This window comes from Takifugu flavidus, chromosome 3, assembly GCF_003711565.1.
Source record: "Takifugu flavidus isolate HTHZ2018 chromosome 3, ASM371156v2, whole genome shotgun sequence".
Classification (NCBI taxonomy): domain Eukaryota; kingdom Metazoa; phylum Chordata; class Actinopteri; order Tetraodontiformes; family Tetraodontidae; genus Takifugu; species Takifugu flavidus.
Genome location: NC_079522.1, coordinates 13,922,651 through 13,937,530, shown reverse-complemented (window position 1 = coordinate 13,937,530; position 14,880 = coordinate 13,922,651). Strand labels below are relative to the sequence as shown.

General features: G+C 43.9%; 1 protein-coding gene and 1 long non-coding RNA gene across 10 annotated transcripts; one reads left to right on the top strand and one right to left on the bottom strand.

Moving 5' to 3' along the window:
• Window positions 1-573: 573 nt before the first annotated feature.
• Window positions 574-6,340, bottom strand: lig4 (ligase IV, DNA, ATP-dependent). 3 transcript variants are annotated; one of them, XM_057027879.1, is made up of 4 exons: window positions 5,641-6,340; window positions 4,764-5,261; window positions 1,923-3,987; window positions 574-1,718 (listed from the first exon to the last, which is right to left on the bottom strand). In XM_057027879.1, the coding sequence occupies exons 3-4, from the start codon at window positions 3,977-3,979 to the stop codon at window positions 1,049-1,051; spliced, it is 2,727 nt and encodes a 908-aa protein (XP_056883859.1). In that variant the 5' UTR covers window positions 3,980-3,987; window positions 4,764-5,261; window positions 5,641-6,340; the 3' UTR covers window positions 574-1,048. The 3 variants fall into 3 exon arrangements, with proteins under 3 accessions (XP_056883859.1, XP_056883860.1, XP_056883861.1); XM_057027880.1 differs by lacking the exon at window positions 5,641-6,340 and adding an exon at window positions 4,234-4,280 and having other exon boundaries at window positions 4,764-4,844; XM_057027881.1 differs by lacking the exons at window positions 4,764-5,261; window positions 5,641-6,340 and adding an exon at window positions 4,637-4,750.
• Window positions 5,752-14,582, top strand: LOC130522968 (uncharacterized). Of its 7 annotated transcripts, none has more exons than XR_008949748.1 (3): window positions 5,752-6,024; window positions 8,934-9,237; window positions 9,318-14,582. It is a non-coding gene; the product is annotated as an uncharacterized LOC130522968 (long non-coding RNA). The 7 variants fall into 7 exon arrangements; XR_008949749.1 differs by having other exon boundaries at window positions 8,934-9,594; window positions 9,813-14,582; XR_008949753.1 differs by having other exon boundaries at window positions 8,934-9,879; window positions 10,045-14,582.
• The last annotated feature ends 298 nt before the right edge of the window (window positions 14,583-14,880 follow it).

The following is a 14,880-nucleotide window of genomic DNA, read 5'->3' as shown; positions in this document are numbered from 1 at the left end:
AAAGCCTGTCAGTCAAACGGTCACTCCACATCACCTGAAAATAGTCCGGAGTGGGCGGCAACTTACTGAAGGATTTTTGAGAGAAAGTTTGCAGGTGCAATTTGCTGTAGTTATTTTCTGCCATTTTTAAGGTGGGTAAACGGTACCAAACCAGTGGGATTTTGATTGAATTTTGTAACAATGCATATAAAACCATAAATAGAAGGACTTGTGATTTAGCAGTTAACGTCAGTGTATCATTAGTACGAAAAGGGACCTCGTCCTTTTCACTTACACAATGTATTCATGCGACATTTATGCACAATACTCAAGACAGCTGCTACCTGCACCCCAGAGGCAACAATAATGAAGGTTACAACATACTACTGAATCCCAGGGTACATCACTGGCATTTCAGAAGACAGGAAAACATGGACACGACTTTGTTGCAGGGCCTTGAGCTGCACCAGTTTTAACGTACCCCTGTGGCGTCCCTTCGCCTGGCTGACTGAAGAGCAGAGGCAAAGGCCACCCTGTCATGCAGATGTTGGAGACTTGTCTCCATTACTAAGTCAGAGTTACAACAGACCTTCCTGCGTTCTAAAGACACGAGATATTTTATTAGGTTGATTCAAACAGACATAAAAGACATGCACACGTAATTATGTTAAAAGTCACCATTCCAAGAAATAAGCCTTTTCTGAAAAAATCCATTTTGGCAAAGGAAACCCGATTTCATCCTCAGTGCATTTAAAACAACTCTTGTAAAACCTACAGGATGGTGGCTGACAAGAGATTACTTCTTAAAATTTCTCATAAAATTTAAAAAACAATAAAGGCCTTCTGTACCATCGCTTTAAAACTAATAAAATAACAGGAAGCCCTGATCTCGCCCTAAAAATACATAAAACATCAAACCCCCTGAGAGCCTGGTGGAATTAAACCCCATTACTTATCTCAAATTAGTTCTTTCATTTTTTTATTCTACTGTAAAGAATAAATATTTAAAATTCCAACCACTGGGGAATTGTTTCACGCCAGTCACCGGAACTGATGTGTTTTTAACCCTTCAAACTAAGTAGTCGGTGTCGTCCATAAGATAACCTGCTTTAATGGAATCCGTCACCCATGAGTCTTTTACGATCTTAAATTTCTTTCGGAAGCTGCGCCTGGCGGTTCTCAGACCCAGAAGTCTCGTCTCCTCTTCAACGACAACGTGCGAGACCCCCTCCTCTAACCTCCGCACCACTGTCCCTCCGTGGAAGCGAAACTCCAGCGCCCTGATGTCCAGGCAGGACGCAGAGACGGCTGACTCGGCATCCCCGACGTCAGAGTACGCGTCCAGGTAAACCGTGAACGGTCTGAACAGGCTGGTGGGCAGGTCCTCCCAGCCGCAGCGCTGCTCCACCTGGCACACGTCAACAGCGGCGGGCACGTTCGAGCTCCTTATCCGGCCGAACACTTCTCGCAGCTGCTGCTCGTCAGTGTCCACGAAGTAGCTGTCGCCGTAGGCGTCGTACTCCTTGGCAAAGTGCTCCCGGGTGGAGGGGGACATGTGGATCATGTGACGTGGCTGCCACGGGACCACATCCTTCTGGTCTATGCACTCCAGCAGCCAGGCAGCCCACACCACGTCATGCTGGTCGGACAGAATCAGGTTCTTCACACGCATATTCTCAACCCCAGCAATCACGCAGTAGGTGTCCCGTCCTGGGTTTTGGACCACAATGCCTCCACACCTGATGGGAAAGCTGAATCAGTTAAGTCTGTTTTTATGGGATGGGCAAAAACATACTTGGCTTCATTTTGTTTCATTCACAAGTAACAGGAATAGTTCAATATTTTGCCGAATGAAACCATCTATATTAGTCTTCAGCAGGAGAACATCTGTGTAGGACAGATGTAGCTCCTTCATTACCCAGTGTGTTTCACAGCACTATTACCTGGCTACACCCTTTTCCAGCTCAGACTTGGGGTGATCCTCGGTGCCGTTCAGGATGCAGAACTCCACATCCTCAAACATGTCGGTCTCCTTCTTAACTCCGGAGAGATCTTGGGCCTTAAAGTGTTCCAATGTCCCAACCACCTTCTTTGGCTTGACCGGCACCCTGCGCTTTTTCTTTTGGGGATCGTCGTCGATATGTAGGTGCCGCGAGGCCAGTTTCCCCGATGCCTTGCTGCGGAACTGGTCCAGCTCGGCCAGAGTCATGCACTCATGCCATTCCTTGTCCTCCCGGATCTTCTCGATCCTGGGGAAGCGCAAGGTGCAGTCGGTTTTATACATGTCGCTGCCAACGATTTCAGCTGCCTTCACCTGAATAATGACGGAGTTGCACGGCTCGATGTAGACTTCTGGCTTTTCCGCTGCGCACAAAATGGATGCCGGCGGGTCGCTTTTCCGGAAGACTTTCCAGTGTTTGGCCAGTTTTAAACCGAGTTCATACAACTCTTTCATGGTGTAGCCAGAGCCGATGCGGCAGAGGGTGTGGAAAACAGAGGGCTTCTCGCCAGGTTTTGGAGCCTCGGCAACAGCACACAAGAAGTGAGACATCATCCCTCCACGTCTCCCTTTCCCCCAGTAGCCACCAACAATCAGCAGGTCAAGCTCGTCCATCAGGCCATCCACGTACTCTGGCTTTATTTTCAGCCAGCCCTCCCCACGTTTGTCAGGTTTGTAAATGGATGAAGGATCCTTCACCATGATGCCCTCCTCTCGGTTGTCAATGGCCTCATTCAGGGCGTTCACCACCTCCTGCATTCTCCTGGCATCCGTCTTTGACACCAGGTGGATTCTACCTTTGACTGGTGTGAAAACTGTCTGAAGTGTCTCGTAACGCTTCTTTAAAGGCTCCTTGCCGAGCTTCTGGTCATTGACGAGCAACACGTCAAAGACGCAGAAGCATGTCTGCAACTCAGAGTCATCCATGAGCCTCTTGATGTCAAATTTGCTCCCTTTCTGCGTCAAAGTCTCTGTGGTTGGGTTGTACGCCATCATTTCTCCATCCAGTATACAGTTGACCACGTGGCTGTTAAAGACATTATGGATATAAGGTGTGAGTGAGCCCTGCAGAGGAGATCCTCCGAACTGTTGCGTGTACTCAAACGCGTTCCGGCTGAAGTATTTGTACACGTCCCCATCTTTGTGCAACTGGATGCGCTCCCCGTCCAGCTTGGTCTGAATGTAAAAAGGGCTGTTTCCCATCTGCTTTTCCACATTGTGGATATTTGCCACAGCAGCCAACATGGGCTTAAAGGCTGAGAAGAGTTCAATAGAGACCTCGCTAAGGGATACGGAGGGGTCATGGAGCTGCTGACACACTTTGTTCAAATCAGTGTTGACATTGTAGAGGTCAGGGGCATCTGGGTGGAAGACTTGGAGGACAGTTTCCTTGCTAACCCCGAGCTTCATGTCCTTCAGAATCATTCTTACGAGCCATTTTTGCTCTAGAGCTGAACTCTGGGTGATGAGGTGCAACAGACTCTTTTTTACAAGATCCTTCTTCTTGCTTGCATTGTTAATTGCCACAGAGTCCAAGAAGTCATTCACTTCTTGGACACTCAGGTTCCCCTGACTGGTGCACCGTTTCTTTAGGACAAAGTATGCCACACTGGCAAAGTCTCCAGCGTCTCCTTGACTTGTAGTCGGTGCGCGGTAGTTCAACAGCTTACTGGCTTCAGGGCCATTCTTTGGGAGGCCTAACACATCAATGTAGAGTTTCGCTAACATACTCTCTTTAATACCATATGCCATCCGCTCTCGCTCAAATTGGGGGACAAAGAGGCGCATAGCTGGGTAGAAAGAGTCTGTTGTTTTGGATTCTTTGTGGAGGGCAGAATGAAACTTCCTCCATGATCCAATGAAATCTCCTAAAATCTTGGACTTGTCTGGCCGGAGCTTGGCTTTCTGGATTTTCTCTAAAGTGGTGCACAGGTGAACAAATGGAACCTGAGCAGCAACAGACGGCTCACCAGCAGCATCACTTCTGGACGTTCCCTCCATGGTTAAAACTGTCAAGACACAATTGCAAGTTAAGATATAAATATTTACTTCAAAATTTATAGCATATGTTTAAATTAGCAAAAAAAAAAAAAAAAAAACACAACGGAAAATATGGGAATAATAAATTAAGAAGACAACTACAGTAAGTTTGTGTATTGGTAACATCTACAAATAGTTATTATCGGGGATCGATGGCTAAATTAAGCTCAAGAAATCAGCATCAAAAACAATCGTTTACAAAACACGCTTCTCACCATCGAGCTGTAAATTTGTAGCTGAACGAAACACAAGACGCAGTCAACTGCACAGTAAGATCAGTGGAACAATGTCATTTCTAGTTACTTTACTCTCTCCATTTGAAATCGTCGGCAGCTCTACATGGTCTGACATGTCTAAAAACAGGTTAAAATGAAAAGTACTAAACAAGGTAAAGTTGTGTTCAACATGTTTAGCGTCACTCGTCTGCTAACATGCATAAAGAATAACGCTAATACTCTTAAATACCAAAAAGAAATCTAATCTACTTAGATATAATATAACGCCCTTATTGTCGTACAAATACTTCCGAGACTGTTTAAGGGAACTGCATGATAAACAAGTAAACGTTTAAGGGTAATTTAGAATGCAAACACAGCCTATAAACATAATTCTGTAAACCTCAAATGCGGGGAACGCTTTTACTTGAGCTCCAGGAAGTCTGAACTCTGCATCTGTGTTTGAGGAGCAGCAAAGGCACGGTGTTCTTTTTGAAAAGGAAAATAATGTGCAGTATCTCAAACATTACCTTATCTTTTCAGTCCCGCTGCGTGCACATCGCCTTTAAATCTGTCAGTTTTCACAGAATAAACTGCACTCCGGATTCTGTGTTACAGCGAAAACAGTCCGACTGGAAACATGCGCCAAACCTATTTTTCTGAAGTGCGTTGATATGATTTATTTCTTTACATTTGTTGTGTTTATGGTAATGTTTATCAATGCCCAGACTGAAGTTTCGGTACGCGTTAACATTACATCAATTCAGCCCCTTATGTTTAACAGTGGTTTATTTAAACAGCTTATCACAGCATGAGCACTGAATATGAGACATATTTATTTATTTTGATAAAAAGTTTGTTTTTGCGTTACAAATTTTGAGTACAAAAAAGAAAGTGAAAAGTGAAAAGCAATGAAGTGTTTTCCTCAGACGCCGACGGGTCTTTTCTCGTATTTTACCAGCAGAGGGCGACCGTGAGACCCCGCAGTGCCTGGGGCGGTCCAGTTCATCGGTCTGGGCCTGAAACCACTGACAAAGCTGACAGTAAATGATCAGAACATTCAACAACAAAAGGAAGGAAAAGAAAGGAAAAAGTCAATATAAGAGAATGACAACATTAACTTGTTTGGGTGGGAGTGGGGGGTAAAGATTAAACTTTTATCTCAGTAGATTTATATGAACCAGATCACTTTAAACGTTTTTAAATAACTCACTTCTCCCTCCAATCATATACAATACTCAGGTTTTATTACGAAATATTACGGGCAATATTTTTACAGTAATGGTAAGCTAATAAACCCCATCATTGTTGTGGTATACTCTCTACAACCACAGGGGGCGCCCAACGCCCGTGCAGAACCTTCTGCAGCACGAAGTTCTTCGTCACATGCCAGCCAGAGTTGTTTACCTGTCTGCTGCTGCAGTGGAGGATTCTGGGATATGTGTGGGGAGGGAGGGAAGCTGTGCTGGAGCTCCTCCACGCACCAGCTCTGAACCCGCTGTGCGCAAGAGATGAAAACTCCGCCGCTGATGCGCAGATCTCTACTATGTGCAGCGCATGGACACGCATTTTGAAGGTTTAGAATGATGGTCTGTAGGTTGCAACAAACAAACGAACGGACACGCAGGTACACTTGAGCCTGTGCACTATAACGACTTGTCGTGCTGCCAGAGAGCAGGGGTTACATAAGCCCTGCTGGAAGAGCTGCGGCACTACAACGACACCGACAAGACCGTAAACATCTGACGTCACTGCTTCCGTGGCACGCACCGGAGAGGGCAGGAGGAGGAGGTGTGTGCCTGTGTGTGAAAGGGTGCTTTATGGTGTGTTGTTGTGGGACCGGAGAGAGAGTTTGGCATGGCTGCACAGAGGGAAGAGAGAATTGGACAGCGTAATAGATCTGTCATCAGCATAGCCGTGATTAAGTGGTGCAGAAGGCCTCCTCACTCACTCACTGATCTTTTGTGGATGCATGACTGTACACACAGTAAACACTTCCTGTTCTTTGCTGGCTGATGACACGTTGGGGGAAAAAAATGTGATTAGTCAAACCATTTGTACTAAACCTAACCAAAACTGTACTATCAGGTGAAAACGAGTGGAGACCTTTCCCTCCTGGATTGTGTTGATTAAAGTATAAATAAATTGGTTTAATTTGCTGCGTACTCTCACTTTTCCTCCTGCATGCATATTGTGTATATATGGTGCGCTTTATTTATTCATGCTGTTATTCCCCAGGCGGCGGGTTGTGTTTATTCCCATTCAATTTTGAGCTGATAGCTTTTTGTCATTGTTTTGCTTGGTTTTCACTCAAATTCTCATCACAACGTCTTGACATCCTGGCAATTATTAAGAGAGGTGTTCTTTGCAAAATTGTGTGTGAAGTACTCAGAATCACAGTATGACTTGCATCTTTGAAGTCAGCCGGGCCAGCTGCTGATGCCAGCTGGAAGGTTAAAGCCAACACACACACACACACACACATACGCAGCAGACAAACAGTACAGTTTTCAGTACAGTATGTACCCGTTCACACTGTGGCTAAACCGTGTTCCCAGCAGTTGTTTAATAAACAGTTAGAAAATCCTCCATACTCACCAAAGCTGCTTCTGACGCATCGCCGCCTGGAGGCATAATTGAACTCCTCACCACATAATCTCATACAAACATCAGCAGAACTGTGGAAACCTGCTCTCCTAAATTGCAGCGCACAAATATTGAGTCTGTTTTTTGTTTGTTTGCAGCGGCTCACACCATCCTTCTAAATCTTCAATAACGGCTCTGCTGCTCCCTCTGCGTTGTTATGAAATATATTTTGTTAAAGGAATCCTTGAGCCCTCTGTGTTTTAATCATATGGCCCATTATGGGATGTCAAATGTAAAAATATCACATATAAATAGTTGTCTCACATTTAGTGAAATGAGACAACGAATTTCTTAACTTTTATTTAAATGTGACATCTAAAAGTAAATATGAAATGTAAATCAACGTATCGATGGTGCTGGTCTCAAATCAGTCATTCTGACTCAAAGACCCCAAAACAGCGTACAGGTCCACCCACACCTGGCTCTGGATTTAGTTCTCTACTCAGGCAGACATTCAACCTTTGCATTCAACATTTAGATATGTTACAATTTACATATAAATTATACTTAGATTTACATTTTACATTTACTTTTAGACCAAGACTCACAGCTGACAGGTTCTGCTCAGTGACATGATTCAGCAATAAAAACAGGGACAGAAAGGTCACCATGGAAACACTGTTTAGACCGCCACTTAGTTTTGCAAGATTTAACAGCTTCTGTCCCAATGAATGGAATTAAACAAGTTAGCTCCTGTTTTAGTGCAGCTGATTTGTTATTTTATTCTTGCTTGAATATCTCTAATCTCTGCTATTATCATTGAAGCATAAATCATGTTTTAACTTTAAAATAGGACAAACTCATAAATATATCACGCTGAGGATATATACTGATAACACTGTTTAGTTTATGCAACCTTTTAAAACACTTCACAGGAATCATAAATCTCAGCCATTGTGCCCTTTAACTCACTTATTTTAAAAGAAACTGAAGGAAATAAATGCTGAACAGGCCCTACACCCGTCTCCTCCATAATATATCCTGTTTTTACTCATTAATACTGAATAATATTCAAATCACACATTGCCTCTTATAACATCAACAACAATTTAATGGCAACACGGTGAACCAATCAGACGCAGCGACCCAACCAGAGGCTACAGGTGTCTCGCATTTTACTGAAGAGGCAACAGGTGAGCAGTGACACAAATGGGGGTGGGGGGGCACAATGACATGACATTCACTTTACAGTCGAGACGCAGATGAAGCTTTGTGTACATGATGCCACATAAATGCTAGCAATGTCCTTGCTATTGAACCCTTGAACTTGGCTTATGGCTAATCAATTACCTAACCTTTAAGCAGAAAGCACAGTCATTTGTATTGGGTTCGGGACCAAACAACGATTAGATCAAATGACTGTTGTAAAACAGAAAAAAAGCAATACCTAGCAAAGTAGGCTAGCTTTCCCCCCTTAGGTAATTGGAACTATTATTAAAAATAAATGTGCACCCAGACAATGAGCCACTGTTGCATAACTGTCACCAGTACACAGCGTCAGGTTATCATTATTACATTTACATTGTAGTGTTTGCTTTAAATCATTTAGAGCCTCCTTATCAAGAGCTGTTAGTGTCTTTATTATGGAACACACCTAATGAGCAGCAACAGTTCGGCAACATCTGATGCTTTTTACGAAATACTGCGCAGTCACTCTTAACAGCCCGATTCAAAAACAACGTTTTACATAACATTCCGATTAATGGCGGGGCAATGTTCTGCAGGGAGTGTGACTTGTTGTTGAATAAGGAGGTCAAACTTTGACCCACAGCAGAGGACTGAGTCACAGCTACGAGCGTCGACTCTGTGGATCTTCCTCCTCAGAACAGTTTGGTTCTCCCAGGGCTGTTTACTTTCATTAATCCATTTGCTGTTTGTATTCTTTGCTCTCCCGAGGGCCATTTATTTTCCTTTGAAATTTAACAACAGGGTCAGATTGATTTTTTTTTCCTTAACACAGCTCATGTTGCCTGCAGGGATCATAAATACAGACACACTCCCATTTATGTTGTTTGTGTCTGAGAGTTAATGATGTGTTGTTTTGTTTTCTTCAGGAGGGGCCCTGGCTCGTACCTGCGACTGGATCAACACCATTCTGGTTGTCTGCATCATTTACTAATTCAGAATGAAGCCGTTTTAACACCGTGAAATGCTTCTTCACAGGAAGAAGATGAATACCAAGGCAGAAGGAGAGACTACTTTTTAATGATGAGTTGAGTGCCCCCCCCCCCAAAAAAAAAAAATAAATAAATAAAATCACTGCTTATCTGCAGGCAGAAAATCCAGCTCAATAACATCGCGAGAAATCTCCAAATGATCCAAATGAGCAAGAGAAAGACCACGGATCCTGCTGTACAGGTATTCAACAGTCTGGTGTGAGCAGCTGGTATTTAAGCCACCACAATTATGGAACTGCATCCAGGTGTGCTTCCATGCAGGAATTCCAATCAGCCGCCTCCAACGACCTGTCAGGGAGAGGAAGGAACACAAAGTGATCAAAAAAGTGTAAAAGCAAAAACACGCCACCGCAACACAAACATCACGGCAGCCTTTGATTAGATTTGGATTGTTCATTTTTAAAGTGACTGTAAACAGCTAACTAACTCACTGTTGGTCAGAATGTGTGCTTTTTGTAGGCTAAAGTGTGTTGTTTTTATAACACTGGGCCCTCGGCGAGCCTGTTCACACGCTGTCTCCTTATAAGGACAAAAATAAGTAAGAAGCCTCATGATTTAACTTATATTTCACAGGAGCTGCTGTACTGTTGTGTCTATTTTTAAATGAATAATATCACAAGTTTGTACAAACACATTAAGCATCAGTGTTGTGACTTAGAATAAGTTCATATTGCCTTTCTGGGCAAAAGGCTTAATGATTACCCTGACTGGGTTAATGTAGTGGGCAGCACCATTAAAGCTGCCATTTGCATGCAGATTCTCAGCACCTGTCGGGCTTCTACCTGCACCTTATCGTGTGAGAACTTTGGCTGCAGCAGTGACGGTGCGTCTTCAAAGCACAAGAGCACTTGCTAACACCATCACATGTGTCTTTCATTTGTAGCAGCACAAAGGAGCTGCGCCTTGCTGCCACAGCTGGCTCCAACGTTTACACCATTCCGGCACCTGCTGTTGATTTCACATCTGTTTTAATTCTGCCTGTTTGCAGAAAGTGGAGCCTGTGTGCTGGATTTGGTCGTAAGGTTTTGGGTAGGACGTTTTTGCGTGCCACCGCGTCCTTTAAGCCCCTCTGAAAGTGTGTCTCCAATTCGGGCCCGGTCAGTAAGCTTTAGCCTTGTGGCTGACATGTTTGACGGATGATTTACTTGGCTGCTGAGCACGCAAACATGCTCCTGGCGTGACCACGGTTTGGTGGGTGTTGCTGTGCTGCTGACTAAAATTCCTATAGGCACTAGCTGAGATCTGCTAATAGGATTGGCCCAAGTTTCAAATCCAAGCAGGCAGCTTCTGGTGAAAGTTCACAAGGGACATATGAATAAGAAGAACTACCGAGAGGTTACGGTTACATTCGAAGTAACTTCATCTCATTGCAACTAGTATATGATCATCTTAATCAATCATAGACTATCTTATCTCTTCCCTGTGTATTTGTCAATTTTCTTTATTTACATATTCCATAGGAACCATATGTTGCTGGTCACTGTGCGAACCAGCAGGGCACATCGCACATTTGCAAGATGTATATCAACCATGGGTGGCCTCCATGAGTGGAACTCTTTGGGACAAAATGATTGACCTCATTTGAACGTCAATACGAAACATAACGTGGAAACTTGAAATGAAGCGGGATTTCCAAAGATGGAGCTGAGGCAGCGAGGGTAACCGCTCCAGTGGACAATGCCTGGGGTGCGTGTCCCGCATGTGTGAGTGAAGTGGGCCTTTACTGTAACACCGAACTCAGAAAGAGGGCAACATTCTCTCTATTTAGCCACGTGAAGACGAGTTATCTTCGTTTGAGCACGCAGTTTCGACGCGTGCCGTCTGACGCCACCAGGGCCATATTCCTACATTTGCCTGTTGTCTGGATGACAGGACGTGTGGTTTCTGACAGATTAGGGCTTACATAACTTTGCATTCCTCTGCAGGTAAACAAGCCCTGGGATGAAGGTCAGACCAGGGTGACAGCGCTTGAGCCGCTGATGCTGGAGGTTGACGCGCAGCCAAGCCTCAGTGACCCACATGCCGGCACACTGAAGCAGCCTGGCTGGAGATGCTCAGTAACTAGCAAGAGCTTTAAGCATCCCACTTGAAAAAGCATCAAATATCAATTTCAAACCAGCAATTACCCGCGGCATCTTCAGTTCGGACTCATTCGTGGGGCGCAGTAGATGAATGGCAGCAGTCTGCGGAAAATCCATCCTTGATGTGAGCAGCCAGGAATTTCCCAATTTATTTCCCTGTTTGAGCTTCCAATCGTGCCACTTAAGCATTTCAACATGCTTTTAATGACTTTTTGCCATAGAGGGCTGGCGCTGTCTGCCTGAAAGGATTACCATTAGCGACTCAGGAGTTTGCTGCTCTTTGAAGAGAAACGTTAAAAACATTCATCAAAGAAGGTTCTGATGCAGCTACTTTAGAGCCAGAGTGCAAGAGCCTCAATGGACTGCAACACAAATAGGCTCTGAGAACACACCCAGTCATTGTGTGGATGCCCAGCTCAGGTGCCACCGCTAGTATGTTTACACCATTATGTAGATTAGAAGAATGTATGGAGGGAAAACAAGATTCCCACTAAGGATTGTGCAGAAACCTTGATAAGATGAGAAGGAAAATTAGATTTGTTCATGTTAATTAAGAAAGCTGCCACACATGATTCCCTATAATCAGCCAACATTACTGTTTGGTGGTGAAAGTAGTGTTTCTGTGTTTGGGTGGGTGGTCCACAGTCGTCCGGATCACCTGTGGAACCAGTCAGTCCGGGTGTGTGTGCAGTGCTGCCCCAATGTCAAATTAATGCCAATTATTGCTGGCAAAATAGGCCTAAAGGAGGATTCAAGATTTTTTTTCTCACTTTGAATACTGATTTTAACAAAGATAACATTTATTTCATGACATAATTTTGTAGAAAAACACATTCAGGTTTTAAGATGCTATCAGTGTTGACGCTACACAATGTCCTCATCACAGTGACTCAGCAAACAACAATGGTGGAAGAAGCAAAGGATTGTGTCCTATCTGATGCAGAAGCCACCACCACAGTGGGTCATGATGCCTTGGTCGAAGGATGAAATCCATCGGGGATTTTACGTTCCGGCTTAATCCGGCATTCTACAAATTTCTGCTACCTATTGAAAAGTGCTGTTCTGTGGTTCTGCGCATGCACGATAACCACGGCCCTTTCAAGGCCACATGTCCTTGCTCTGTGCACCTCAAATGGTTATTAAACACTTGAGGTAAAATTACATTTTCCCAATGTGTCAAAGTAGTGGTGTGGGAACAAAATGACGCTGAAACACAAGGTCTTAACACTCCAAACCAAATTGGGTCTGGAACTCTTTAAGCTAATGCTTCGTTAGCATCAGTGTCTGGCTGACACTGTGGAGCAGCATCAACACACTCTAAAGAGGGTCTTCCACAAGCTTACTTGTTACCGAGAAACCTTAAGCAAAGACATATTCGCCTAAAGCTGCACGAGTATATTAAATACGTTCAATATGTGCACAGATTTTTGCTAGCTGAAAGAGACCAAATGACCTGATTCCTACTATCACCAGCTGGATGTCGCACTAAGTGATTCATGCAAAGATAATCACAAGTGAGCGTGTGGTAGTTGTTGTGGTGGTTCAGCATGCGCCTTTCGGGATCTTCTCACAGCTCTTTGTGTTTAATTCCACTTGGTTAGACCCACACAGATGGAATCATGGATAAGCTGACAGGATTTATGTGCATGACTGTATCTGTGTTTCAAATGCAACACAACTCCTAAACCTTTCTTACGTGTTGTGGGTTTTGATTGTGACAGGGAAAGCTGCGCTTAAAACTCAGCTATCATGCCTAGGCTGGATTTCCTAACATGTGTGGATTAAGGGTTTATTGCCCCATCAATACAAGTGTGGTATTTTCATGATATTGTGTACAGTCGTTCAGCTGCACTATCCTGTATTGATACATTGTGATGATCCGTGCACCAGAACGTTGACGCTTTAGGGTTTGGGTTGATATCAAATATTGGGGAATCCCAGAGGATGAACAGTTTATGCCATCTGTAGTTTTTTGCCTCGTGCCCATCACAGCCAGCCAGGGAATGTACGGTAGCACATTTGCAGCCTTCTCGGCCTTCTTATGCCTTCTCAGCATTATTTTGAGCATTTTTGTTTCTACTTCAGAGGTTCTACTCTAATTACTAAAGTGCACAACATTTTGAAAGCTTTGGCTTTTTCTCCAAAAGTTACTTTTCATTATATTCGTAGGTTACTTGTGCAGAGAATACACGGTTCAAAATTAAATAAATAAAGGACTTTTGGCCGTAGCTTACCAAAACATGATTTATTTATAGTCTGACCAGTTTGAAAGTCCGATAATCAAAACCACATCATTCGTTTACTTGCAGTAAACTGCAGGCCAAATTTTATTGTTAAAAAAAAATCATATATATTTGTAACTTAGATCAACTAACTCGCTGACACAAAAGTTTAAAAATAACAAGACTTGGTCATTTCCTTTTAAGATATTCTGCATTGTTCTTGTTCTAGATGAATCAAATATCCACAGTAGAGACATCGTCAGCACTGAAGGGAAGACAAATACGACAATAGCTCAAGGTGAGAAGTCTGCAGCAACAGCAGATTATCTCCAGGATTCCCTTTAAACAAGCTGTAGATTGCTTAGGCAGCTAAAGGTCATGCAAAGTATTCCGTGCAAAGTCGAGCAAAGGTGATACTGTTGTTGTCAGAGCGCATATTTGCATATTAGCTGCTTGCTAATGCAGGTTGGAAGAGAACATGAAAAACAGAGCGAGTGCCGGGGTTCAGGAATGCCTGCCGGATCAGAGCGGAGTGGAAGCCGGATCAGATCACGCAGGCAGCTTCGATCTTTCACAAACAATGAATAAAAACAGGAAAAACTGGCAATAATTGGAACCCTAACTTGAAGTATTTGGCAGGGAATATTACCCACTGATGGGTGATGTGATCACATATTTACATCAGCTGCTCCTCCAAGGCTACGTCAGCATTAATATTTAGTTTAAAGGATGACAATGCCTCTTCCTGCAAACTTGAAAAAGAAGTCGCCAGGATGATGTCATCGGGTTCGTTTTTTGTACATAATCGTGGCAGCATATGAGAAATTTGCGGGCTGAAGCCGACACGCCGGCTCATCGTGGGCCCCAAAATAGTGTGTCTCATTTACAACCGTGCTTTCACTGAGAATGTCCTAAGAAAAACATGTTTACGAGCAGCGCGAGAGCTGACTGATAAGGAGGCATGTGGCCCAGCAGGCCGGAGTCTTCCACTCCACCGCCACTGTGGTAAACATCAGCAGGGGCGGGGCCTCAGGACCACATGCTGTCCAAACACGTGGAGAGACCGAAAGAGGCTGGAGATTTCCACTTAAACACACACACACACACACACACACACACACAGGTTCCACTGTAGACAAATGTTAGCTTTGGTGTGTTTGCTTGTTAGAGGCATCAATGTGCCACCAAATTGTTTCATCTATAAATAAAAGAGTCACAAAGCACTCAGTCTCTTGGCTCGTTTTTAACTAGCAGCTAAGTACACAAAAAAACTTTTTGTGTTGCTGCAAGAATTCGGCTCCAGAAGCTTTTCTCCCTCAAGGCAGCGTTATGTCTGCACAAACATGTAGAAGTAATGGATGATGAAAGCTACAAAGCTTCGGAGAGAACGCAGCAGAGCTGATTGAACTGTTGACCTGTTGGGTAAAGTGCTGCTGTTTCTGAAGAAGAAAACAGAGCTGCAGACAGCCTGGCCCTGTGACATTCTAACACCGGCCGACCACTAGAAAATAAGAATTTGTG

Coding starts and splice junctions, on each gene's coding strand:
- lig4 (XM_057027879.1), bottom strand. CDS start 3,979: ATGGAGGGAACGTCCAGAAGTGATGCTGCTGGTGAGCCGTCTGTTGCT. Junction 1,719..1,922: donor CTGGAAAAGGGTGTAGCCAG/GTAATAGTGCTG, acceptor CTTTCCCATCAG/GTGTGGAGGCATTGTGGTCC.